The sequence below is a fragment of the Acartia tonsa genome, chromosome 4 (assembly GCF_053477335.1).
Source record: "Acartia tonsa isolate MP-2025a chromosome 4, ASM5347733v1, whole genome shotgun sequence".
Taxonomy (NCBI): domain Eukaryota; kingdom Metazoa; phylum Arthropoda; class Copepoda; order Calanoida; family Acartiidae; genus Acartia; species Acartia tonsa.
In genome coordinates, this window is record NC_137263.1 from 20,265,787 (window position 1) to 20,291,170 (window position 25,384).

The 25,384-nt window shown below is 31.2% G+C and overlaps 1 protein-coding gene and 2 long non-coding RNA genes across 3 annotated transcripts; all 3 read left to right on the plus strand.

Moving 5' to 3' along the window:
* Nucleotides 1-332: 332 nt before the first annotated feature.
* On the plus strand, nt 333-4,953 carry LOC145315385 (uncharacterized). The gene is made up of 4 exons (XM_080155368.1): nt 333-462; nt 4,111-4,294; nt 4,565-4,632; nt 4,920-4,953. Exons 1-4 carry the CDS (start codon nt 359-361, stop codon nt 4,951-4,953), a joined length of 390 nt encoding a protein of 129 aa, XP_080011494.1. The 5' UTR covers nt 333-358.
* A 1,190-nt stretch (nt 4,954-6,143) lies between these two features.
* On the plus strand, nt 6,144-24,479 carry LOC145318263 (uncharacterized). Its single transcript, XR_013879276.1, has 3 exons — nt 6,144-6,191; nt 23,032-23,094; nt 24,412-24,479. It is a non-coding gene; the product is annotated as an uncharacterized LOC145318263 (long non-coding RNA).
* Nucleotides 20,415-21,295, plus strand: LOC145318262 (uncharacterized). Its single transcript, XR_013879275.1, has 2 exons — nt 20,415-20,903; nt 21,147-21,295. It is a non-coding gene; the product is annotated as an uncharacterized LOC145318262 (long non-coding RNA).
* Nucleotides 24,480-25,384: the final 905 nt, after the last annotated feature.

Sequence of the window (25,384 nt, forward strand, 5' to 3'; positions counted from 1 at the left end):
TCTAAAAAAAATTCATTTGCAAAACACTAATTAAAAATCAATGTTAGTTTCTTAAAGCAATCATATTCTGAAAATTAAAAATTTAATTTGCAAAATACAAGTGCTAAACTATGTTTTTAAGTGAAAATGGGCAAACAAATGGGCAGACATACTTATATTGTATCTTCACTTCTAAAAATTACGCTTTCCTTTTTACATATAAATATGTGAAAATAACTGAAAATAAAAAATAAATTTCGGGTTTCTTGTGCATAACAACCAAAACTTGCAACAAAGCTAAATTTCTTTATTATTCTTTCTTTTCTTGTAAAAAATTGTGAATTTTTAGAGGAAAATATAATAATGTAGAGAGACAGACATGGCAGTGAGAAAGTCATATAAAAAGTTATGTTTTGTTGTACTGCTTGGAATAGTCATTTCATCTGGATTTATGGCCGCGTCAACACAATATTCTCAACACAGGTTAGTATAACTTTTTCTAGTAGCGAAGTTACTCTATAGATAAGTCTAGAAATCTACAGAATATTTATAAAACTGGTTAGTAAAACATTTTTTTAAGAGCAAATAAGTCTAGAATTCTAAAATTAATCGGTGAGCAAGCACTCTTAAAGATACAAACATATTTTTTTTTTAGTAATAGGGTTATTAAAGTTTTTTTTTAGCTAATTTGTGCGTTTTTAGACAATCTTAGTTATAAACCTTCTCACGACACTGTAAAATAGAACGTTATCGGTTAAGCGGTTAGCAAGGTCCTTCGGTACAGACAGCCAGACACACACACAAATAGACATCCGGTTACTTTTATAAAAGAAAACGTGTTCCAAGAATCCAAGGAATATTTTTATACGCAACCCAATCTTTCCCACTTTTGTATTACTTTTGTAGGAACATGATTCCAGTGACGTCATATTTTTCTTTCCCGAAAAATGGAAGGGGGGGAAGAAAAAAAGAGATGGGAGAAAAGGGGGTTTTCCCCATGTCTTTTGGAGAGATTTTCTTCACCCCTTCCCTTTTTCGGGAAAGAAAAATATGACGTCACTGGAATCATGTTCCTACAAAAGTAATACAAAAGTGGGAAAGATTGGGTTGCGTCATATTTTTATGGTCTAGTAGGATCAGTTTTGAATGATAATATCCTTGTTTCTACACTTTTTGGCAATATACCTTCAACTTTTAGTGGACCACTAACAACGTTGAATTGTCCTGTTAGATAAAGTAGTAAGGTTTTTTGTTTGTAGCTAAAGATCTCACAAATTACTGATCCGAAAGTATTTTCCTTTTTAGGGAAACTTTATAAATAGCATGATGTGGTTATATGCTATTTTTCTCAGAGATCTAAAAGGATAAGACAATGGACGATAAATTGTTGTACATGCCCAATGATTATTTACAAAATTACCCCTTCTGAAGATTAAAATTAGTTGTTCAATCAACCAATAAAAATAATAATAGTCCCCAAAGTGCTTAAGCAAACTATTAAGAAACCTATATTATAAAAATTTGTGGACTTGTTTAATTTATGTACCTAATTTCCCCTCCCTCCCTGTATTTTCCTCCCCAAGAGTCATGGGGCGAAGTAACTTGTATTGTACAAAGTTGAAAATTGGGTGGTTGACTAATGGACCATTACGCTTTAAAAGGGATCATACTGTCTTTTTTTTGTAGTGAGTGCAGAAATAGAAAAGTAATATTTACCCCCACATATCAAAATTACATTTTCCTTAAATGCATTTCTTTTGAAGAGTTTCATACTATTGTAGTAAACCGCACTAAACAAATAAATGTTTAAATTTTGGTAAGTATTCAATTTACCACCAATAAAGACTCCTTTTCTGTTCGGGTAAAATTTTAAATATTTGTATACATCTTTGTATCTTAGAAAATGGATTTAGAATATACGTGGATATTATGACAGGGGATAAATTGTCGTCAATTTAGATTGATACATGGAATTATTGGTCAGTTCGTTCATCAAGGGAAGAGGGTAGGGGATATGGTAAAGGGGATGGAAGGAGATAATCTTTATTTTAACCAGCTGCAAGTTTCACTTTATTAGAGTACATGATGATCTGGTGTAAGTTCCAAGTAAATTATAGAGAGATGATTTGGTTTAAAAGAGTCATAAAAAGAACTCTCTCAAAAAGGATGAGAAATAAATAGAAATTAATATTTCAAGATCAAAAGCTTAGCAATATTTGAGGGAGTTAGAAAATAATTACGTCAGTGTTGTAAGTTAGAAGGTAGATGTACTTCACGTCAAAAATATCTTTTTTGTTTTCATAGCATTTCCGGCTACTTTGAAGTCGATAAAAATCCGTTGGATTAGAACCAGTTCTCAGTCATACTGACAGTAAAATAATGCTTAGCATCGAATTACAGACAATTTTCCACGAATATTGAAATAAAAATCATAAAATTAATACAAGTTTTGTTTTCCCTTTTAGAATTTATTCTAAGCTGTTATTCTATGGAATATAATGTATCTGATAGGTACATTACATATATATTAAATATATATAATATATGTATATATATATATTGTTAAAGAAGCTACTCTATATCTTATTGTGAGAATCAGATATTAACAAAATTACACAACTGGTTCGTTGGTTTATAATTAATCAAACATTTAAAAAGAAATATTTTTTTCTCTCAGCTACTTATTATTATGAAAAAAACACCCCCATCCCATTTCTATATCTTAAAACATAAATTTCAATTTACAATTTTAAACAAATAATATATTTTAAGATAGTACCTAGGAGCTGCAAAAAAATGTCAAATTTTCTAGTAAAGATTTTGATGACAATTCATCATCTACTCTAAAACTCGTCCTTCAAATTTTGAATTTAGTTTGAAAGATTCAGCTGACTAATGTTGTTTGTCTTTTTGTAACGCTCTTATTTTTGTAATTTGATTTGTGAGCTTCTCTATTTATGGATGTTTTCATCCTTGTTTGATATATATTTATATTATACATAAATTCTCATTTTGCGCTTCAATTTATGTGATATTCAAGTTTGTATTGGTTGGTAAACATATTCATAAACATGCAATTGACAGCTTTGTTTGGGGCCACGGCAGCCGTTCCATTTTAGAGTGGTTCCGCAGTAGCTGTGGATTATAAAAATATATTTAAAATGTGTCTTAGATAGGGTTGTAAACATAAATCTAGGTGGCTCTATTTAAATGTTAGCTATATAAGGCTTCAGATTGTCCAAGAATAGGACAAATCTATTACAGTTGCGGCGGCAGACGCGGCTGCCAAGCCTTGGTTTTCTGTACAATTTTTATATCCTTCAAATCCATTGATCGCCCTTGGCCAGACACAGTTAGGATGTAGGGGAGGAATTATAGTAAAAGAATAGAGGGGACAAGAGCTATATAAAACTCTACCCACGGGATGCGGACCCTTTGCTAACCTTCAATTGGGTCTTTGATTATCAGCCAATAGCGTTTGAAATATAAACAAAGCCAAGTCGCCACAAAAGAGCAGAAAATAATTGGCTAGCAGACGAAACAGGTCACAACCACTTGGACCAGAGATTTGTCTGGGATCTGCATCTAAACTTATACATTTATTTTTCCTGCCACTTTTTTACAACATTATATTTTCTGTAAGCACAAAAATACTTTTTTCTTTAAAAAGTTTGCTTCAAATTTGTAGTCAATTTAGTCGAGGGATAATTTTTTTCAATTGCTATATACCTGTACTTTTATAAATAGAATATGGGTGAAGGGTAAATCATTTAATCTGGAAAATTGATTAACATAAATCTGTTGCAATGCTTCACATTTTGATCATGAACATTTTCAAAGCAAAGCTTTTACATTGAGGTTTTCATTCGTCTGTTGGTACATCCTATACATAAGGCAGTAAGATTTTTTGTTTTTAGCTTAAGATTTCGATAACTACTGAACTTTTTGAATTCTTCTTTTTTATGATGCATCACAAAGAACTCGGTATAGTTTTATGCTTTATATTTTTTGGTCTAAGCCTTGTTGTAGTTTTATGCTATTTTTACTGTCCTAAACTATACTAAACGTTCAAAGCTTTATTATAGTTGAAATAATTTAGGAACCAAATAGTAGAATTATCAAATATTTTAGGCCTATTTCAAAGTTGAACAAGAAAGACACCAAACAAAGTAAGCCGGTCACAGAAAATACGTCAACTGTTGCTCTTGCCCTGGCAGGATCCAGGTACAATGAGACAACCTGTGGAGTGCAAGCAGTCAAGTTGGGCGTCGGGCAGAAAGTTTTCGCCTACACATATTTCAAGCAATCACATCAGGTAAAGTTGAAAAAAAATTCTTTAAAAAAAACTTAAATTCTTATATATAAAATTTAATATTATTACTTATGAAAGAGTAACATATAGTCTGTTTGACTATGTATCTGTACCAAAAGCTTTCGCTAATCGATTGACCGAAATGGCTATCCTTTACAGAGAGGCATTTTTAAGGAAATAGAAACAAATTTAGTAAATTAATGATTGTTTTTAGACTCTACATCTATATTAACTGTTATGTAACCTCTATTCAAAGCTATCTTTAAATGACAGACAGCTAGTTTTAAGCTCAGACGTGAGGACATATACTGTTATGAAGAAGCTACCAACAATAGAAGGAGGTTTTAAGCAAAGATTTGAACATGTCATCTCTATTACCCAGGGATCCATAGGGATAAAACAATGGCCGACAAATTGATGTACATCCTAAATTATGAATGAAACAAAAAATACCTCTTCTGTAGATTATAAGAATTAGATGAAATGTTTGGACACTCAACTTTATGAACCAATCAATCAAAATTTGATAAAAGTCCCGTAAGTTGTTGAGCTTACTAATAAGAATAAGTACTAGTATAATAACAGCCCAATGTCCCCTCATTCCCTGATTACCATTTTGTTTTTTTAGAAAGAGAGTGAGCGAGGTTATTTTGAAGGAATAGAAGAAAATTTAAAACAGATGGCAAAACTTTACCCAGGAAATCATTCATATACATTACTTAAGATCCTGTTAACGACTATACTAATTTAGTTGGCGTATTTTAAGTAGTACTATTTTTAGTGTTCTATAAACTTTAAATCTTCTCTTTTTTTCAATGACAGGGGAAAATTTGTCGTAAATTTAGTTAGCTAATGTGAAATTCATTTATTGGTCAGTACATTCATGCAACAGGAGGAGAGGGGATGGGTTAAATGGGGTGGATAGGGGGTAACGTTATTTTAGCTAGCTTTAGCAGAATACATGAAGATCTGGTGCAACATTCAAGTAAAAATACTCAACTACTCAAAAAAACCTCTTAACATAAATATAGATTTCCAAATCAAAAATAATGTTAAAACGCCGCTACCTTGTTTTACATTTATCACTGTTCTTTTCTTTATAAATGATTTTGAATATATCATTACCTAGATTTTACTAGATTTTCATGTTCTTTGATAAAGTAAAACTTGCAGCGAGCTAAAATAACGATCCCCACATCCCCTAACCTCCTCGAAGATGAACAAACTTACCAATTAACAAGTTCCTTGTTAACAAGCTAAATTGACAAAAATAATTGCCCTGTCATAATATCCACGTATATTCATCATCCATTGTTTCTGTGAATAGTGGCAAGAAAGAAAATATAATTTTAGCCAAAACTAAAGTGGCAGAGGTAGGATTAACACCTCTGGGAAATCTACAAATTTATTATTAAACTTTCTTCAACACATTGTGTATACGGTGAAAACACATAAAACCACATTTACTTTGTTTTTTTTTCTAGCAGGAGCCTTTTATATTCCTTCCTAACCCAATTGATAAATTACTGATACCAATAACTGAATAAGCAGAATATAAATGTATAAGTATAAAAAAAAATTTTAGAATATAATTATAGAGATGCTTTCATAAAATATTGTACTTTGTTGTCATAAGAAACATATTTAAAATTCGTACCTACAATTTATAAGAATTATTATGGAAAATTTTAAATCAACAGGACAATTTTAATATGTCTAAATCAACAATAAGGGCTAACAGTCAGGAATTTAAGAGAATCAAAATAGAGAAAAAATCTAATGAAGTTGCTATCCAACTAAAATTTCTTCCAACATTTACTATGTAATGTATTGTATATATGTTATTAGAGTTTGTGATGAGATTGTATTACGACATTGAAGATGGACAATTTATTCAAAGGTATAAAAAATTTTGTGTTACATGAACATGAATTGACTGACCCAGTGACAAAGGTTAATTTGCTTGATTTACTTCAATAAGAGAAAAAAATGGGAAGAGGAAGACTAAAAAAGAAGATTGTTACACAAAAAATAGAGAAAAATTTAAAAAAACCACCCAGCGACACTTCTGAAAGTGAGGATTTTCTGAAAAAGAAGTTACTGAAGCCTAGTTCACAAAATAGTTTTAGAGGTCGACCTAAACAGGTACAACCAACAAATACCTTTATAAAAATAGTCAACCTAAACTTTTAAAGGTCAACCTAAAATTTGGGAGGTTGACCTAAGTCTTTTGTGAACTAAGCTTAAAGAAGACTATTAGGACGTTATCCTAGGACTTTTAGAAGTTGGTCAAAATCATAGAGAAAAAATTAAAAGAGAGGAATCGAAGCAACTAGAAGACGAAAATAGGCAGTTGGCCTAGAGGCCTACTCAGCGCTGTTGCCGCGCTAAAATTTATTGCTATTCCACTACTTTTCAAATGGGAGGATTAAAAATTATTAAAAAAAATATTTTTTACTTTTTACTATTTCCATTTTTAGGGCAAGAATATTAGATTAGATATTTTCGTTTTAATGTTTTAATTAAAAATTACATAGAATTTTATTTTTATTTAAAAAAATTTGTTCATGAAAGATGAATCCTTCTATTTCTAAAAAGGGGGAAATTTTTTTCATAATGAACATTCAGCTGATTCTGACCGCCCACGGCTGTTTGCTAAATATCGCTTTTCTTTTTATTCACATTATTATTTATGATTGACTTACAAAAAGCCCTGGGCGGCTTTTGATCTTCGTCTGCTTCTAAATTTAGGGATGGGGAAGTAGTATTTTACCATGAAAAAGGGGTGAGTATTCATCCTCTTATCCTTTTTCCTTATGGTCAAAATTGAACTCAGAGCAGGTACCGATTAATGCCTTATAATTAATCCGGTATCATTTTTAAAACCTAAAACAATTTATGAAAAACGGCCTATCAAGTATGATTACTAGATTAGTATAGGTTATGGGGAGTATCCCGCGACACGTAGCGCATCCGCTCGTCGTCGGGAAGGTGATAGGTTTGAATCTTGGTCTGACACTGCGTCATAACTAAAGATGTTAAAATGATTCCTACTACTGCTATGTCAGGTGCGCGACATAAATAGTTAGAGTATGGGGAATGCCTTGTCCTGAAACAGATGCAACTCACTACTATGCACAGTTAGGACTTCTCAGACAAAGGTCGTGCAATCAAAGGGTTGGTTGTCTGATGGGCAAATGGATGCTTTACACTGCAATCATAGGGCTTAGGGCTGACAACCCTATCCCATATCCATAAAAATAGCCACATTGTTACAGAAACACTGATAAATTGTCAGCGTCCTATGCTCCCCCTGTGGAGTGAAAAGGGCTGGATTGGACGGTTACAGATATCCGGCTGATTTATAATGCTGGATATCCGGTATTCAAATTTATATTGACAAACTAGAATTGAAATTTTGTGAAAATCTTTAAAATTGTGATGGTACAAACTTTTTAAAATCTGCAAAATTTCAATTCTAGTGTGTCAATATAAACCTGAATACTTGATATCCAGCATTATAAATTAGCCGGATCACAGTGCCTTTGAAGGTGCTTTGACTTTAGTATCAGAACCTAAATTGGCACATAGTGCATTTCATTACCCTAGGTTAGGTTACTTCATATCACTTTTCAATAAAAATCTAAAATGCAGCGGTTTTTGAGAAAATTAGATTTAAAAATTTCAAGTTCAATTTTCACCCACTAGGAGTTACTGCATAATCATGACAAGAAAAGCAAAGATTATTTATTTAAAATTTTGAACAACTTTGCTTTTATAAAGTCAGTCATAAAACCTCTCTATATATGATTTATTGCAGGCTGAATTTCCGTGACCTTAGTAAAGCAATTGATAAAAATGACCATTAATTAACTCACTTTAGGAGTGGTTTTATGAAGAACTTTATAAAAGCAAAGTTGTTCAAAATAATAAATGCTTTTCTTGTCATGATTATGCGGTAAATTCTAGTGGGTGAAAATTGATCTTGAAATTTTCAAATTTAATTTTCTCAAAAACCGCTGCATTTTAGATTTTATTGAAAAGTGAAATGAAGTTACCTAACCTAGGGTAATGTAATGCACCATGTCCCAATTTAGGTTCTGACACTAAAGTCAAAGCACCTTCAAAGGCACTGTGATCCAGCTAATTTATAATGCTGGATATCAAGTATTCAGGTTTATATTGACACACTAGAATTGAAATTTTGTAAAAATCGTCAAAATTGAGATGGCAATTTTTACTTTGGAAATTTACTTGCTACACCTTTGTCCTTCATATGTTACAATTGAGATGGCCCCCATTTTTTTGGTAAATTTCAGGTTTATATCAACACACTAGAATTGAAATTTTGTATTGTAAAAATCTTCTAAATTGAGATGGTGCAAGAGCTTTAAAACAGAGGTGGGTTCTTAAAAAATTTTTACCCCACTAAAATCATTTTGGAACATTATAACCAGTGGGGCAAAAAAAAATTTGGTAATATTGATTCTTAAAATTTTTTTGCCCCACTGGTTATAATGTTCTAAAATGATTTTTTCAGTGGGCCAAAATTATCCTCATTGGAACACTATTTCGGACAAATATTACTTGATAAAAAATCCCAAGCTTAAGGACAGCTTCACATTGTAATTTTAAAAAAATTAAAACTAATAAAACGAAGTAAAAGGAATTAACTGCTTACAATTGACTCCAAAAAAAAATCACTCTTAAAAAAGGGAACAAATTGCTGAGAAAAATTGTCATCTCATATGTAGATAAAATAATGTAAACAAAATGGTGACAAACAATATACCTAACACAGGGATGCCAAATTTTAATTGAATTAAAAATAATTTTTATTTTTTTGTCTTTGTTGGTATTTGGTTTTTTTAGACATGTTTTTTATGCTTAATTTAGATATTAAAAAAATCTCTGAATTAAAAAAAAAATATTCCAAATTTAATTGTGGCTACCCCACTTTAAAAACCTTACTTTGGAACACTCATATAGAACATTAATTTGGCCCACTATTTTTCTCAATTGATTTTTTAAAAAGAATGACAATCACATTTACCACATTTAATTTTCCATAAAAATGGGAAAACAAGGGAGCAATTGAGTGTTCCAAACGAGTGTTCCAAAGTTCAGTGGGGTAAGGTTTTTTAAGAACCCACCTCAGGTCTTTTTACAAATTTTAAAAACTTTGCAGTGCTTGTACCATCGCAATTTTTGCGATGGTACAGAAAAAATATTTTGCATGGGTCATTATTTTGCATAAATCAACCATATTGTGGCTGGGGGCAAAAATGTTAATAAAATATTTCTAAAACGGGATGGGGTAATGTACATTCATGAAACTTAGCTTCCAATTGAAAGAAATTATAAATATCAAATTAATTCATATTTCTAACACTTTATAAAGTAAAATGACCTAGCCAAAATTGCATGGCAAATTGTATGAGTTTGACCCAATAGGTGAAAATCTGAAGAATACAAGTCCTCCAACTCACAGTGAAATACTGAAACTAACAAATTTATACAGGACTCAAAATCCATATATGGTTGACTACGAAATTGTGAAAAACCTAGTACTGCCTGAATTTTAAGTGTATGGAAAAAAGTCCATGTCAATATTCCTCTCAGAGATGAAATGTCACTAATATCACAAATTACTATATTTCTTATAAACGTGAAAAAATGTAAAAATAAAAATTGTTCCAAGAATCAACTGAAGCTTGTAAAACAGCAATTAAAACAAGTAATAAATTGTACAAGTTGCAAGTGCTAACTTGAAGAAAAAAATGCAGGTATGTTGATAAATGTTAATAAAAGGTCTACTTTTGAGTCGATAACAACTTCAAGGTATCAGCAAATTGATATGGTTCATTTAACTTTACCATATGAATTTAAGCCTGTTTTTCATATGGTGACATTTAGACCCACAAGAAAAATTACCTCATTGTGTAACACAGCAGTTACCATATCTGGATTCAGTGGCTTTTCATCAAAACCTTCTAAGTCCTCTAGATCACTGTCAACAGTTGTAAAATAATCAATAGTTGTTTCATCAGCAGAAATTCTGGAATTTGCAACACTAGATCCAGGTTGTATTTCACATTGATCTCTTAGACAAAACATAGAGTTAGGTAGTTATTTATAGAGTAGCTTTGCTGCTAAATAATAAAAAAGTTTGGCAAAATAATTTGACTTTGATAGTATTCTAGAATCTAAAAAGCAATGTTGAAGGACTAGAGATATAGGAGATAGAGATCTCTTTCTTTTTAAAATCAGTTCAAGGGTAACATAAATAACAGTATCACTTTCAACAAACATATCTTCATTGCTTGGAGTATCACTGGACCACCTGTTTGAAACTACGCTTTTCAATAGTGTAGGATCTTCCTCATTGTGAGACTCAGAATCCCTTAGCAAATTAATCTCTAAAGCTTTATCTAAGCCTTTTAATAGGTTTCCAGGTAAAGTTCTTGAAGTTTGGATCCATCTACCAGAGTGTTCTCGTCAAACTTCTTAAACATTTTCAGGTCAGCATTTTGTATTTTAACATGATGCTGTTCCCATCAGTCTTTCTAAAAATCTTTGTGTAACTGTCTGTCTGGAGCAATAGTTGTACCTAAAACTATACTTATAGCTTTGTGAATTTGAAACATGTGGTGTCTGCACATTAACCAAAGAACAGGTCTTCCCAGAATGTAGCACAATCTGACAATTATTCCTCCATGGGCTCCTGTATTTACATTTGTTGTGTCAGCACAAACTGCCATAATATCATTACAGATCTCATTAGACTCCAGTAAGTTATGTATTATTTCTTTTTCATCAACTGCTTTGACAGAATCCGCAGGTAAGACACCAAGTAAGAGGTCATTCCTATCTTCAAATACAGGTCTGCTTATGCTGACAGCAACTCTATCTTTAACTACAGATTGCAATGTGTTCACATCTAAATGTTTAATCAACTTTCCAACAAAATGAAGAACCAAGTGTTTTGATCTCTATAATTCTCTCTTATCACTGTACCTAAACCATGATTTTTTTCATTTACTAGTTTAAAATTAGTTTAAAGAGGAACTGTGTGAATGTATTTTTAAATTATTGTTAATTATCATATTAACTAGCAGCTATGCCCATAGAGACCTCTTGGTGCCCTTAAGGAGGGGAGGGGGGAGATCCTTTGGTAAGCACACACAGACAGACAGACATGCATACAGAGAGAGATCCCTTTAATTTCATTATAAGGATTAATTGAGTAGGATATAATAAGATTACCTTGTTTTTCTATAACTTTGACTCTATCTTCGTAAATAGATAATTTGGAAATGGCCATTTGTTTAAAGGAAGCCTGCAAGAAATACCACGCTATGATTGCTGAAAGACTGCCACAAATAGACCCAAAACCCCAAATTTGAAGCCTTCAGCTTCTATAACAAAAAAGTTCTAGGCATTTTAAAATGACATTTCATGTACAATGAAAATTTTGAAAGAATTTCAATGCTAATGTTAGAAATTTTGAAATTAGACTACGTGGCCTAGAAACAAAATTATAAGCTTATTTTTGTCATAAATTTAGGTTGCCAGTAAATAATAATATTTCTACAATAAAAATACCCATTTTTATAGTTAAAATCATTAAAAAAAATTAAGTTTAACTTGCGATGTACCGAGTGTACTGTAGCCAACCAAAAGGATGAATCAGCTAAGCAACCAATCACAGCTGAGCTTGTATTAGTTTCCCCCTTTGTTTCTGCTATGATTTTTGTTTACAAATCAAATTCTTTTCATAGATTTTGACTATGAAATGTGATGTTTTTATTGTAAAAATGTAATCAGTTACTGGCAATCTAAGTTTCTGACAAAGATAAGGTTATAACTTTGTGTCTAGGCGACATAATTTAATATAGTTTTTTCTTTACTGAGCATTGGAAATCTTTCAAAATTTTCATTGTACATAAAATGCTATTTTGAAATGCCTAGAACTTTTTTGTTAATGAAGCTGAAGGCTTTAGATTTAGGGTATTTGGTTTACTTGTGGCAGTCTTTCAGCAGTTAAGGCGTGGTAGTTATTGCAGGCGTCCTTTAACATCACCACCCAAGTAATTGACTACTGAAGAAAAGAGCCAAGTTTGGAGCTCAACGCTGACCAATCCTCTAGCACAGATAGGAGTTGTTACCTCTACCAGTTCCTCTCTTGAAATTTGTCTTTTTACTTCCATCATTTCCTTAGGTTGAGTCATACATAGACAAACTTGCAGGACCAGATTTATACCTGAAATATAAGTAATTTGAAGAAAAAAACAAATTGTTAGGAAAATAGTAATGAAAATTTATTCTATTTGGAGTTTTTAACATTTGATTTACCTTTTCTTTGTTGGTGTCAAAGATTCATCACTTGCAACAATAAAATCTTCTTCTTCAGTAATAGGAGGGGGAGCTGACTCACACCTAAAGGTTTCTCTTTGCTCTTCTTAATACTTCTCTCTCATTCTTTCTTGTCTTTTGTATCTTTCTAAACATTGTAAACGTTCCAAACTTTTATAGCTGTTCTTTATCTAATCTAGACATGAACCACTTTCTTTCTGTTTGTTGATCATAATAAAACAGAAGATCTTCTTCTATGGCTGCTTGGGTTCTAGGTATTTCTTTGTTGGCTCTTAATAAGGCTTCAAAGTTTTCTTTTTCTATATTAAAAAGACCCTCCATATAACATACAAATTCATTTTCAATAGCTTCTTTTTTTGCTTTATCTTTGGCATCTTTCAGAGTCACACTTTTTTTTTTTAATAATACATATTTCTTGTGTAATGCTTGAAGCTTGTTTAAAACGGAAAATTCAGAGATAATATATTCTTGAAATCCAGCTTTTGCCCAGACATTGATAATTTGTCTAACCAAACAGTGACTTTTTGTCTCCACTTCACAGAAATCTTTTCCTAAATTAGATTTTTAATAGAAACTTTTATTCATAATGTTAAATCTGAGATGAAAATCAATATAAAAGCATATATTGAAACATTCAAATTCTTTTAAAATTCAGGGATAAGACAATGGCTGATAAATTGATGTAAATCCTGGCCTACAATGATGCATAAAATTACCCTTCTGTAGATATTAGATAACAATTAGTAGTTGAAACGTTTAGACACTCCAAAATCCAATGAAAGTCCCCAAAGTTTTTAAGCCAATAAAGAAGAAAACATTATCAAAACTTTGGAACTAGTGTAATAAACATCCCAATGTCCCCTCCCTCCCTGATTATGATTACTAATTAACAACCAAATTCAGTATTTACTTCTTACCTTTGCATACCAAGTTACGTGTTCCTTTTTGTTATGCACAGTCCATGTTGACTTGAGTTTTCATGAACCTTTTTTTCTTGCTAGATATGATATAATTGTAATAGCGTAAAAAGCTCCCATTTGATGGTAGTTGTGTTACTGGAAGGTGAGAGAGAGTGAGATTTTTTTTAAGGTATAGTGGGCGTCTAACATTTTCATTTATCACTGTTTTTTTCTTTCGCTTAGCAGGACCCATTTTTACTCTGAAAATTTGATATATTAATAACAATTTTACCTTAAAGACAATAATTCAATTTATAATTATATTAAATAGATCTGTTTATAGTGCTTTTAATATGAATCACAAGCTTTAACTGAAGATTTATGATGCAATCTTGTAATTTCATATTACAATCTTGAAATTTCATCATTTTTTGCGTATTTTCGAAAAATCTTGATTTCACCTTCTACCACCTAGCATCAAGATAGAACAATAAAAATTTATATTATAGCCTATATTTATGTATAGAACAGGTATTTGAACCACGACCCAAATTTTTATGTTGAAATTACCTATTCAGCAGCCTTCCTGGCCTGAGTAGCAACTATCTTTTGATCAGCTGCTGCCTTCTTACCTAGAACTATATGTCATCTATTCTAATATCCTCCTGCCTGTTAATTGCAATAACATCTGCCTGAGTAAGGACTTCACCATGTTGGTGTTGGACTTGATGCCTTTATCCAGATCTCTGTAGAGGCTCTTTTGGAGACAGGGCAGCAAAAATGGTATCCCTAAATGCCATTCTTGGCATTTTAAACTTTGTGAAGTCAATGCACTAAAGAACAAAGTCAAATTTTTGTGATTCAAGAAGATCAGGGTCAAAGATGACATTTTCTAAAGTAGGGTTAATAAAATTCTGGTTTAATCTTGTACGTAAAATAGCCCCACTTTACCCTAGGAAACAGGGATCTCAAGTCAAAAAATTTTTTACCCTACTTTCATAGCAAAAATACACGACTTTACACGACTTTTTAAAAGGGGAAGGGATGGGTAGAAAAAAGGGGGAAGGGGGAAAGTAAAAAGGGGGAGGGGGTAAAGGGGGAAATTTTTACTTGCATTCCGATTTTTAAGTCAAAATAAGTAACATTCAGATTAAGCTATAATATCGATTCTTGCCCAAAAATCTGCTGTGATTTCATAGAAGGAATTTTTTAAATATTTGGATCTATGTGTTCCATTTAATAAGTCACAAAAGAGATAAATTTAGGGAATTGCTGGATGATGTTTAAAATACCCCCTATGGTGAAATATAACACCAAACAATAAAAAATGTGCACTTCATTACTCAGATTTGGGTTCAAAGAGAATTTTCTTGGCACATATTTCAAAATTTAAGAAATACATGACATTTTTGGAAATTACACGGCTTTTAGGCCAAAAAAAGGTCGTGTCACGACTCAATAATTTTTACACGCAACCAAAGTGAAATACACGACTTTTAGGCAAAAGTTGTGTAAAAAACACGACATTGTGATCCCTGCTAGGAAAAGAACATCTGAGATTGAATCAGAAATTTGAAGTGAAGCAATAACTAATGGAATTTTCACTCAGCAGTTTTTGAACAACTTACAGAAGGCTCAGTTAACTCCAGCACTATTGGCATTATGGGTCTGTCTTTAGGATTGTTGGTGTTAATATTGATGTTTGGTCTGCTCAAGGTGATTTTATTATAATAATAATAATAATAATGTATTTTGGAATTCTTTAAAGGTACAATATTGCATATGTTAATAATAGTATAGCCCATCGGCTATCTAAGGGGCTGACAAGCCATAGTTAAATGGATGTCAGGTCCTTAGCTACAGTTTAATTACAACCAAATAATTTCAGTGCAAATAATACATTGATTAAGATATATATTTAGATGTTTTCAATTGTTATTTAAAAATGCAATCGTTACCCAGAAATTCCTACAGATTTTCGTCATAAGAGGGATTTTATGTTTTCCTCTCTATCACATGTAGTGATTGTGACCCCATTGGGGCCAATGGCTGTATTCGTCAGTTCACACGCTGTTCTGTCCTTATCCTAAGACAGCCCCTTGAGGCTGCCCTAAGCATCAAAGAGAACAGCGAGATCCTTGGGAGGGCCAAGGGTAAGACTGGAGGTCCCATGGGGGCTCGGGATTAGTGATAAGGAAGAAAAGAAGGAATCTAACTACTCCACCAAACCAAAACCTTCACCAAATAGAACAGCAGAACCAACAAAACTCTCCTCAGGCAGACTAATTAATACTTAATTTCCCATATTTCTGTCAATTGAACAAATAAAAAGTTTTGTGATTTCTCAAGCCAAGCAGGTAATTGAATAATGCATTAAGCTAGAATAGCTTAAAATATCCAGCCATAATTGATGATTACAGGCATAGTAAAAAAATGCTTGACAGTACACGATAAAACTTAATGAAGGAATTATGATAACTGGTGTTGGGAGATACAAATCCCCTGGCTTGTCATTAAAATATTGTGCCTATATCATCATGGAAATATCAAGTGGACTGATCATTGGGCTAACAATGTTATACAAAGAGTATGGAAGAGAATTTGCAACACTAGAGCCTATGGCAGCAAAGAGTTGTATGGAAGAATTTATGAAAGAGGGTCAAATGATAGAGAGGATTGTTTCCAACAGATCTTCTTCCATTGAATCTGAATTAGAAGTCAATCAACAATTATGCACTAACATATCACATGAGCTTGAATTTTGGTATCTGATTAAAACTTTGCTGGTGAAGATTAGTGAAATGAAAGCCCTAGCTTAAAACAATAAATAAAACTTATTATGGTTTGCATTTAGCAAAGTTGGAGGTTCTTATGACAGACTGATAGAATATCTTTTGGTTATTCATCACCTACCACATTATAGATGTCCATAGCTTTGCAGCCAAAATATGTGTCATGAAATCCTCTCATAAAGATTATTTCATGGAAGACAAATCTTTTTCACCTTTTAATATTAAAGTGGCAGAAAAACTCAGAAATTGTATATTTATTTAATACCTATATTTGCGACAACTTTTGTTTTATAAATTCTTCCAATTTTTAATAACTACAAAAACCCTGCCCCTCTCGGAGAGCCTCGAACCCGCAACATACGGATAAGGTAACCAACATTCTATAAATGAGCTATGAAGGAGACCAATCATCAGTGGTGAAAAAAGACAAAGTTGACAAAAAATTAATTCTTATAGTATACGTTAAAATTTTACACACTTTCATGTCTGTCATTGTAGCTCAAAGGTAGAGATGAGGTTCCAATATATCCAAACAGTAATTATCATTTTCACTCTCTGAGATAATAATTAATATTTGGTATAAGTAAAAAATATTTTTAAACATTTACATTATATCAAAAAGCTATTGCTTGCCAAAGTATATAAGATTAAAACAAATATTGTTTCAGTGGTCAGTCTTGAACCACCCACCTTGAAACTTGACATCTGAAACCTGACGCCTTAACCAAAAGAGCCAAATCAGCATGAGACCATATCTATTGTTTTACAGTCTTATTTTAAATGCCAAAGTATATAAGATTGAAAAAAGCATTGTTTCAGTGGTTGGTCATATCATTTTCACTCTCTGAGATAATAATTAATATTTGGTATAAGTAAAAAAATATTTTTAAACATTTACAATATATCAAAAAGCTATTGCTTGCCAAAGTATATAAGATTGAAACATGTATTATTTCAGTGGTCAGTCTTGAACCACCCACCTTGAAACTTGACATCTGAAACCTGATGCCTTAACCAAAAGAGCCAAATCAGCATGAGACCAAAACTATTGTTTTACAGTCTTATTCTAAATGCCAAAGTATATAAGATTGAAAAAAGTATTGTTTCAGTGGTTGGTCATATCATTTTCACTCTCTGAGATAATAATTAATATTTGGTATAAGTAAAAATATTTTAAACATTTACATTATATCAAAAAGCTATTGTTTGCCAAAGTATATAAGATTGAAACATATATTGTTTCAGTGGTCAGTCTTGAACCACCCACCTTGAAACTTGACATCTGAAACCTGAAATAAAATATTGTTTGCCAAAGTATATAAGATTGAAAAAAATATTGTTTCAGTGGTCAGTCTCGAACCACTCACCTTGAAACTTGACATCTGAAACCTGACGCCTTAACTAAAAGAGCTAATTCAGCATGACACATTGATTACTGTTTTACAGCCGTAATTAACATGCCTAAGTATATAAAATTGAAAAAAATATTGTTTCAGTGGTCAGTCTCAAACCACTCACCTTGAAACTTGACATCCCAAACCTGATGCCTCAACCAAAAGAGCTTAATCAGTTTAAGTTAACAGATACTGTTTTACAGCCTTAGGTTACATGTCAAAGTATATAAGATTGAAAAAAAATATTGTTTCAGTGGTCAGTCTTGAACCACCCACCTAGAAACTTGACATTCCAAACCAGACGCCTTAACCAAAAGAGCTAATTTAGCACAGGACATTGATCATTGTTTTACAGCCTTATTTTACATGCCAAAGAACATAGGATTGAAAAAAATAATGTTTCAGTGGTCAGTCTTGAACCACCCACCTTGAAACTTTACATCTGAAACCAGACGCCTTAACCAAAAGAGCTAATTTAGCATTGGAAAATGATAATTGTTTTACAGCCTTATTTTACATGCTAAAGTATGTATGATTGAAAAAAAATATTGTTTCATTGGTCAGTCTTGAACCACCCACCTTGAAACTTGGCATCTGAAACCAAACACCTTAACCAAAAGAGCTAATTTAGCATGGGACAATGATCATTGTTTTACAGCCTTATTTTACATGCCAAAGTATATAAGATTGAAAAAAATAATGTTTCAGTGGTCAGTCTTAAACCACCCACCTTGAAACTTTACATCTGAAACCAGACGCCTTGACCAAAAGAGCTAATTTAGCATGGGACAATGATCATTGTTTTACAGCCTTTGTCTACATACCAAAATATATGAGATTGAAAAAAAATATTGTTTCAGTGGTCAGTCTTGAACCTTTCAACTTGAAACTTGACATCTGAAACCTGACGCCTTAACCAATAGAGCTAAATCAGCAAGAGACAAAGATTAGTGTTTTTTAACCTATTTTGTTTATTAATAATTAATATTTGGTATAAGTAAAAAATATTTTTAAGCATTTACATTATACCACTTAAATATCAAAAAGCTATTGTATGCCAAAGTATATAAAATTGAAAAAAAATATTGGTTCAGTGGTCAGTCTTGAACCACCCACTGTGAAACTTGGCATCTGAAACCTGACGCCTTAACCAAAAGAGCTAAATCAACATGAGACAAAGGCTGTTGTTTTACAGCCTTGGTTAACATGCCTAAGTCTATAAGAGAGAAAAAAAATTGTTTCAGTGGTCAGTCTCAAACCACTCACCTTGAAACTTGACATCTGAAACCTGACGCTTTAACCAAAAGAGGAACATCAGCATTGGACAAAGATTATTGTTTTACAGTCTTAGTTTACATGCTAAAGAGAGAGAGAGAGAGAGAGAAAAGTACATATAAAAAACATAGATTTCATGACAAAGGAAAAATAAAAAAATAAAATAACGCAGCATTATTTATATAAAAACCGACCCCTGTTTATGTTACAACATGTTGCGATAAACACAACATGTTTTCAAAAACATATTCATTGTTGTCTTTTTCAAAAAAAATCTAAAGAGGTTGAAATAAAGTGTAAGAATTAAAATTTCAGTCTGTAAAGGTTATTAGATAAAATTTAAATTGGTTATTAAACCATGCCAATATGAGGTGGCATTTTAGAAAAGAATGCCACTAAAGGATTTTATAGTAATATAGAGTGTATTTTATATTGTAAAACCAAAAAAAGTAAATAAAATATTGAATAAACCTAGCCAATAGCGAGATAGTTATATCGAGCCAACTCTAGTATTGTATATTGTGGTATATTTTATTGTGGCATGTATGTTTGTAAGTTTGCAGAGCATGCCATTAGTGGAATCGGTCTCAATTTTAGTGATAATGATATGAATGGATTCAGACTTGACTATGCTAATAAAGTCAGAGAATTAAAGACTGATATGCCAAAGTTCCTTGAGCCTAGGAAAATTGATGAGAGAAGTTATGATGATATTGATGAGAAGACTGATGATATTGATGAGAATGAGAAGACTGATAGTAATGAGGCTGTGTATAAAACCGAGATGAAAACTGAAGTACAGCAAAGTCTGTGCAGATTTCTTTATAGATCAAACTTAAACCATAGTAACAATTTTGGAATTTTACTTTTTTAAGAGAGCATTGTTTTAGCTGCAAACACTGATAGGCCTTTCCTAGGAAAAGATAAAAATGGTAAAATTATAACTTATAATACAAAAGGAGATTGGACTAAAATGTTATCTTTTGTTGAAATTTTGAACCATTTTGAACAAACAGATCATGATAAGGCATTTGTGTTAGTAACAAATGAGATACTCCAAAATTATAGCATTATTCATGATTGGTGTGCTAATTCAAGAAATCCAGGTGAAGAAATTTCACATTTTCAATTTCACTGGGGACTTACTAATAATTTCAACAAACTTAAAAAAATCATGAAATCTCAAGGTGTAATTTTACAAGATAAGATGAAAAGAGATAAGAACTTTTTGAAAAAGCAGAAAAAATTGAAGAAGAAAGGTTAGTACTTTAAGAATTCAATTCATCAAATTGGTCCTGGCCAGTGTTTTAGAGAATTTTGTGATGAATTGAATTCTATTTTCTTATTGCATACCAGTCTATATCTATTTTGTCTAATGTCTAAATTTAATAGCAGTAAAATTATAGTTATTTTTTATTGATCAATATTTTGTAGATATTTTCATTTTTTCTTTAATTACTAATTGACGGTCTGCTCAGTCTGTCTTGTAATTGAGGAAACTATGTAGTTGTTGAAGGAGTATTGACCAATAATTTGTAAATTTTATTTTACTGTTATTTTTTTTGTTATGATTTTACTCAAATAGCAGTAAAAGTTGTGGTTATTTTTTATTTGTCAATGTTTTGTAAATATTTTCATGTTTTCTTTTATTACTACCTCATGGACTGCCCAGTCTGTTTTGTAATTGGAGATGTTATGAAATTGTTGAAGGAACATTGATCAATAGTTTGTAACTTTTATTTTACTGCTATTTTTTTTGTTATAATTTTGATAATCTAGGCCTATTGAGATAACTGTTAGTGATGGCATATAAATTTGGCAGTGATCCACAGTGGAGTAAATATTTACATCAAAACCCTGATTTTTCAACAAATTGGTAAGTTTTTTCTTATAAATTCTTAAACATTTTTCTAAAGAGTTCTTTTTTCATTTCATTGATTTTTTTTTGAGTTTCTAGTTTGTTTAATATTTCTTAAGTGTTCTATAAACCCTATACAATACAAGTCTAAGAAAATATTAAAATCAAAATAGATAGTTATTAGTTAAAAGCTATCAGTAAAAAAAATCAATCTAATGTTATTGAATCTATGAAGGTGTTTTAAAGAGTGTATTTTTTTAGTTCAACACTGTTGACAGAGATAAATCAGAGAATTTCCTTATTACCTACCAATACCTACCTCAATCTACTTATATTTTGATATATTTCTTAAATATTTTGTTTAAATCTGTTTAACTAATGTTAATTGTCAATAAATTAATTCTTTAGAAGATATTGTTTTATTTTGTTTAAATTCATGTATATATTCAAAGGTGATAACATCGGCTAATTAGGATTTTTATCCAAAACATTGAACAAGTTCCCCCCTGCACCACAAATACCCAAAATAGCCACATTTCATCTGGTTAAAAGTGCAATTGAGCACGAGTTTGGTAATGGTTATTCGCTATGCCATGAACTGCCACCTGGATGTTCTTACGCAGATGTAGGTAAGTAGACAAATCTTATATAATAAGGGGGGGGGGGGGGGTGGTATATTTTAGCATGAGAAAAATTTTATATTAGAAAATTTGAACCATTGTAAATCGTAGAACTTGATTCAAAATGCAGTTGCAATTGTTTTTAAAAAATATTTTTTTCAAACTATATACCCTTCCCTTTCTCTCTCTCATTACACAGCCAGTTTGACCGCTACTCCTTTATTTGTTGTTTGGTTGTGTTCAAGTAAAGATCTAAACAGTAGCTGTGAATTTAAAATTTTATTTTTTATGATATATTTTAACATTTTGACTATTTTTGTATAATTCTTAATGCTTTTTTTCATTTATTTATGTTGTTGTTTTCTATTACAGATGCGATTGATAATGAAGATTTTTTTCTTTGAAATATATTTCGTTATGAAGCAGCAGTAGTTACTAATTTATAAATGTTATGGTTGAGATAGATTTATAACTGTTAAAAGTGCTCAGAAATTGTTCTCCAAAGAAAGCGACAAATTTCAAACACACAGGTTATTTGGAATCCGCTAACTGCCTCACATTCAAATATGCTCCAAAGAATCAATTCTACAGAAAACAATGATGAATGCCTGAGTTGCTATGGCCTGCCTGCAATATAATGAAAATGCAGAGAAAGCAAAAAAGTATGAATCTGGTTGAAGTGCTGAACTAAAGGTTACTATATCAAGGCACCAAACACCTAAATTGAAGACAGTATATGACAAATACAGTTTAGAATGGTTTGAATATGAGGAAGCTAGATTTGTGGAATTGTACCTTAAAAATATGAGGATAGAGATGAGAAAATGGCCAAAGAGGAAAATGAGGGAAGATAACACAGAAGAAAGATGTTTATCACACAGCATCAATCAAGATTTGCTAGAGAGGCCAAGGTAGAGCCAGAGCAGGAGAAGGAACAAGATACCAGAGAATGTTGGTCTCTCAACATTCAAAATCTCCAATTTAACGATGAAACAAGTGTTGAAAGTATAGAATCTTATCAAAGTGATTTAGAAGCAGTGCTTTCCTTTTCAAATTCAGTAAACATTATACATGAAGTCAGTGACGAAAATCTATAATATATTTGCATTGTATCAATAGTATGAAAAATATGGTATAATAAACATTTTGACATCAGATAAAGACATTATACTATAAGGAATTTTTTCCCATCAGTGAAAATTTTTATTACCTCCCCCCCCTAGCTTAAGTTATTTTTTTTTACAATTTTTAGATTAGGCTAGGTTAGGGTAAGTGATATGGCTAGTAGGCAGAGTAAATGGGGGTGGAGGGTTGAAGGCTTCCATTAAAATCTACAAGAATTATAGTAATGATGAACATAGAATTGGACCCAAACATTTTAATGAAACCATATGATTTTATTAATCCGTCTAATTATTTTCTTTAATGCTTTATCTTTCATGTTAAATTAATGTTATGTGCAATAATTAAATATATAAAATAAAAAACAAAAAATTAAAATTAAATGGTGATGAATTTTTTTTTAGATTAGAGAATCTGCGTGTAAAATATCCAAGACTATTATTATGCTCTGCTAGAAATAATCCAAGGTAAAAATTTTGTGGCAAAGCTACACTTTAAGTATTTGTGTCTTTATAGGTTATAATATTAGTAATATTAGGAGGTTGCAGATGATTAGTGTTAGAATTGCATATGAGTATAGGGAGGGAGGTGATATTGGTCTTCTTATTAATGTTTTCTTATTCGTTGAATTTACAACTTTGGGGACTTTTATTTAATTTTGATTGGTTGGTGCATTAAGTTGAGTGTCCAAAAGGTATCTAAGGAAAATTTTATTTATTATTTTGATTTTGTTTTCTATAAAAATGTTATTATTGGCTTTGGTACCTTACATCATAATTTTCCTTGTAAAGAAGATTAATATTAAAAGTTTTCTGATGCTCATATTCACAAGTGCATGTTATCATCATATGAAACAATATGTTTACACTAAATAATGATGTCTCTCAAGTAGATAATAGATAAGTATATTTAGAGCAAGGCTTTTCTATAAATAGGATTGGTCTGTCCGAAAGACAGTTCGTCCTGAAAGGTTGGCTCTTTTAATTAATTTAAACATGTTGGTATTGTCCTATCACTTACAAACTTTGATTAATCCTATAACATTTAAAATATGCTGATTTTTTACTTTTTTACAACAAGGTACAATGTTATGAGTGAAGGGTCTCAATAATCAAGTCTTAAAAATGTAATTATTTCCTTTATCCTGTATTTAAGCAGTTTTAAAACAAATTTACCTACAATTTTGTCTAGACTTATATATTTATAGTCTGATTATTTACTTTTGACACTCTTCAAATAATATTGTTTGTTTGTCCTACCGTTTTAGAGTTTAGCTTTTATGGATGTTGTCATCCTTGTTTTTTTTTACAGTTGGTCCGAATTACGTTGTAAAAAATGAATTAATAACAAGATTATTTTATTCATTTTTGAAATAAACAAAAAGATTACTGTCTGCAGACTTAAAAATAGTAAAAAAATTTGTCTGTTTTTTTTTAAAGAAAATAAAAATCATAAAAAGGGCCAACAAAAATATAATTAAACTTTTTTCATTTTTCATTTTGCTATCCAATGAAAGCTGTCTCTATTCTTGTACTTTCAGCAAAAACTTTTATGAACAAAATTTTATATTGAAAGAAACACATTCATTCTACCACCTTCTAAGATAGACATCACTCACTGCATATTACAACTGAAAATAATTTATGATCATTTGACAAAATTAACAAAAAAAATCTGATAAAACTAAAAAACCGCGAAGGACAAACAAACACACAGACAAAGTATTTTGGAGACTATTGTTAAAAAAGCAATTATATAAAATCAATATTTTTTTTTCATTTTAGATTTGGAGACATTAGAAAAGTGTATCCGCTAATTTGGAGATTTTTACCAGGAAAAGTTTGAATATGAGGATTAAGAAAAAAAACTTAAAAATGACAAAGCTTATTTTCTTCATTAATCATAGTTTAACGTTCACCTTTTTAACCATACTGTTAATGTAAAGAAGAAAAAAAAATATGTTTTCTTACCTTTGCTTTAAAATTAATCTTATTTAGGCTTATTTGGAACAAATAATTACACAAATAAGGCTATATATAACTCAGCAAAAAACTCTTCCTATACCTTTTCAAGCTTGGATCTTACACCATATTATCATGTACTCTAATAAAGTGAAACTTGTAGCTGGATAAAATAACGGGACCGTTACCATACTCCCCTCTACTCCTACGACTGGATGAACGAAATGACCAATAAATGATATTTATGTTAGCAACCCAAATTGACGATATATTCTATATATGACATTTAATTACACCCTAGAGACACAATTACGAACAGACAATTTGTGGAGTATCATCGCTCTTAACATGTAACCCAAATAATTCCTCATATCAACCTTTTTTATTACAGTTTTAGGAAACTATCAATAATATTTAGCCTACATTTTTACAATGGTTATTTCTAAGTATTTCTGCAAAAGGACGTCTTACAATTTGACATTTTTTATTGGTTCATAGTAAGAAAGTACAACTACAAATCTATTCATGTCGGTCTATCTGTCTGTAATGCATTGAAAATAATGAGTTTTTCCTTGCTCATTTTATGTGATTGTGTGCTCAATAGAGGATACTCTACAAAGTGTCTGAAAAAATAAGCCGTGTGACGTCATAAAAGGGAGAGGTAAGAGGAGAAGTGGGAAAGGAAATCCCTTAAAAAGATATGGATCTATTGATGTCACATGGCTCATTTTTTCGAACACTTTGTAGAGTCTCAAATAGAGGGAAAAGGGGTAAAATGTCCTCAGCCCCGTTGACC

Coding starts and splice junctions, on each gene's coding strand:
- LOC145315385 (XM_080155368.1), top strand. CDS start 359: ATGGCAGTGAGAAAGTCATATAAAAAGTTATGTTTTGTTGTACTGCTT. Junction 463..4,110: donor ACACAATATTCTCAACACAG/GTTAGTATAACT, acceptor CAAATATTTTAG/GCCTATTTCAAAGTTGAACA. Junction 4,633..4,919: donor GCTACCAACAATAGAAGGAG/GTTTTAAGCAAA, acceptor TTGTTTTTTTAG/AAAGAGAGTGAGCGAGGTTA.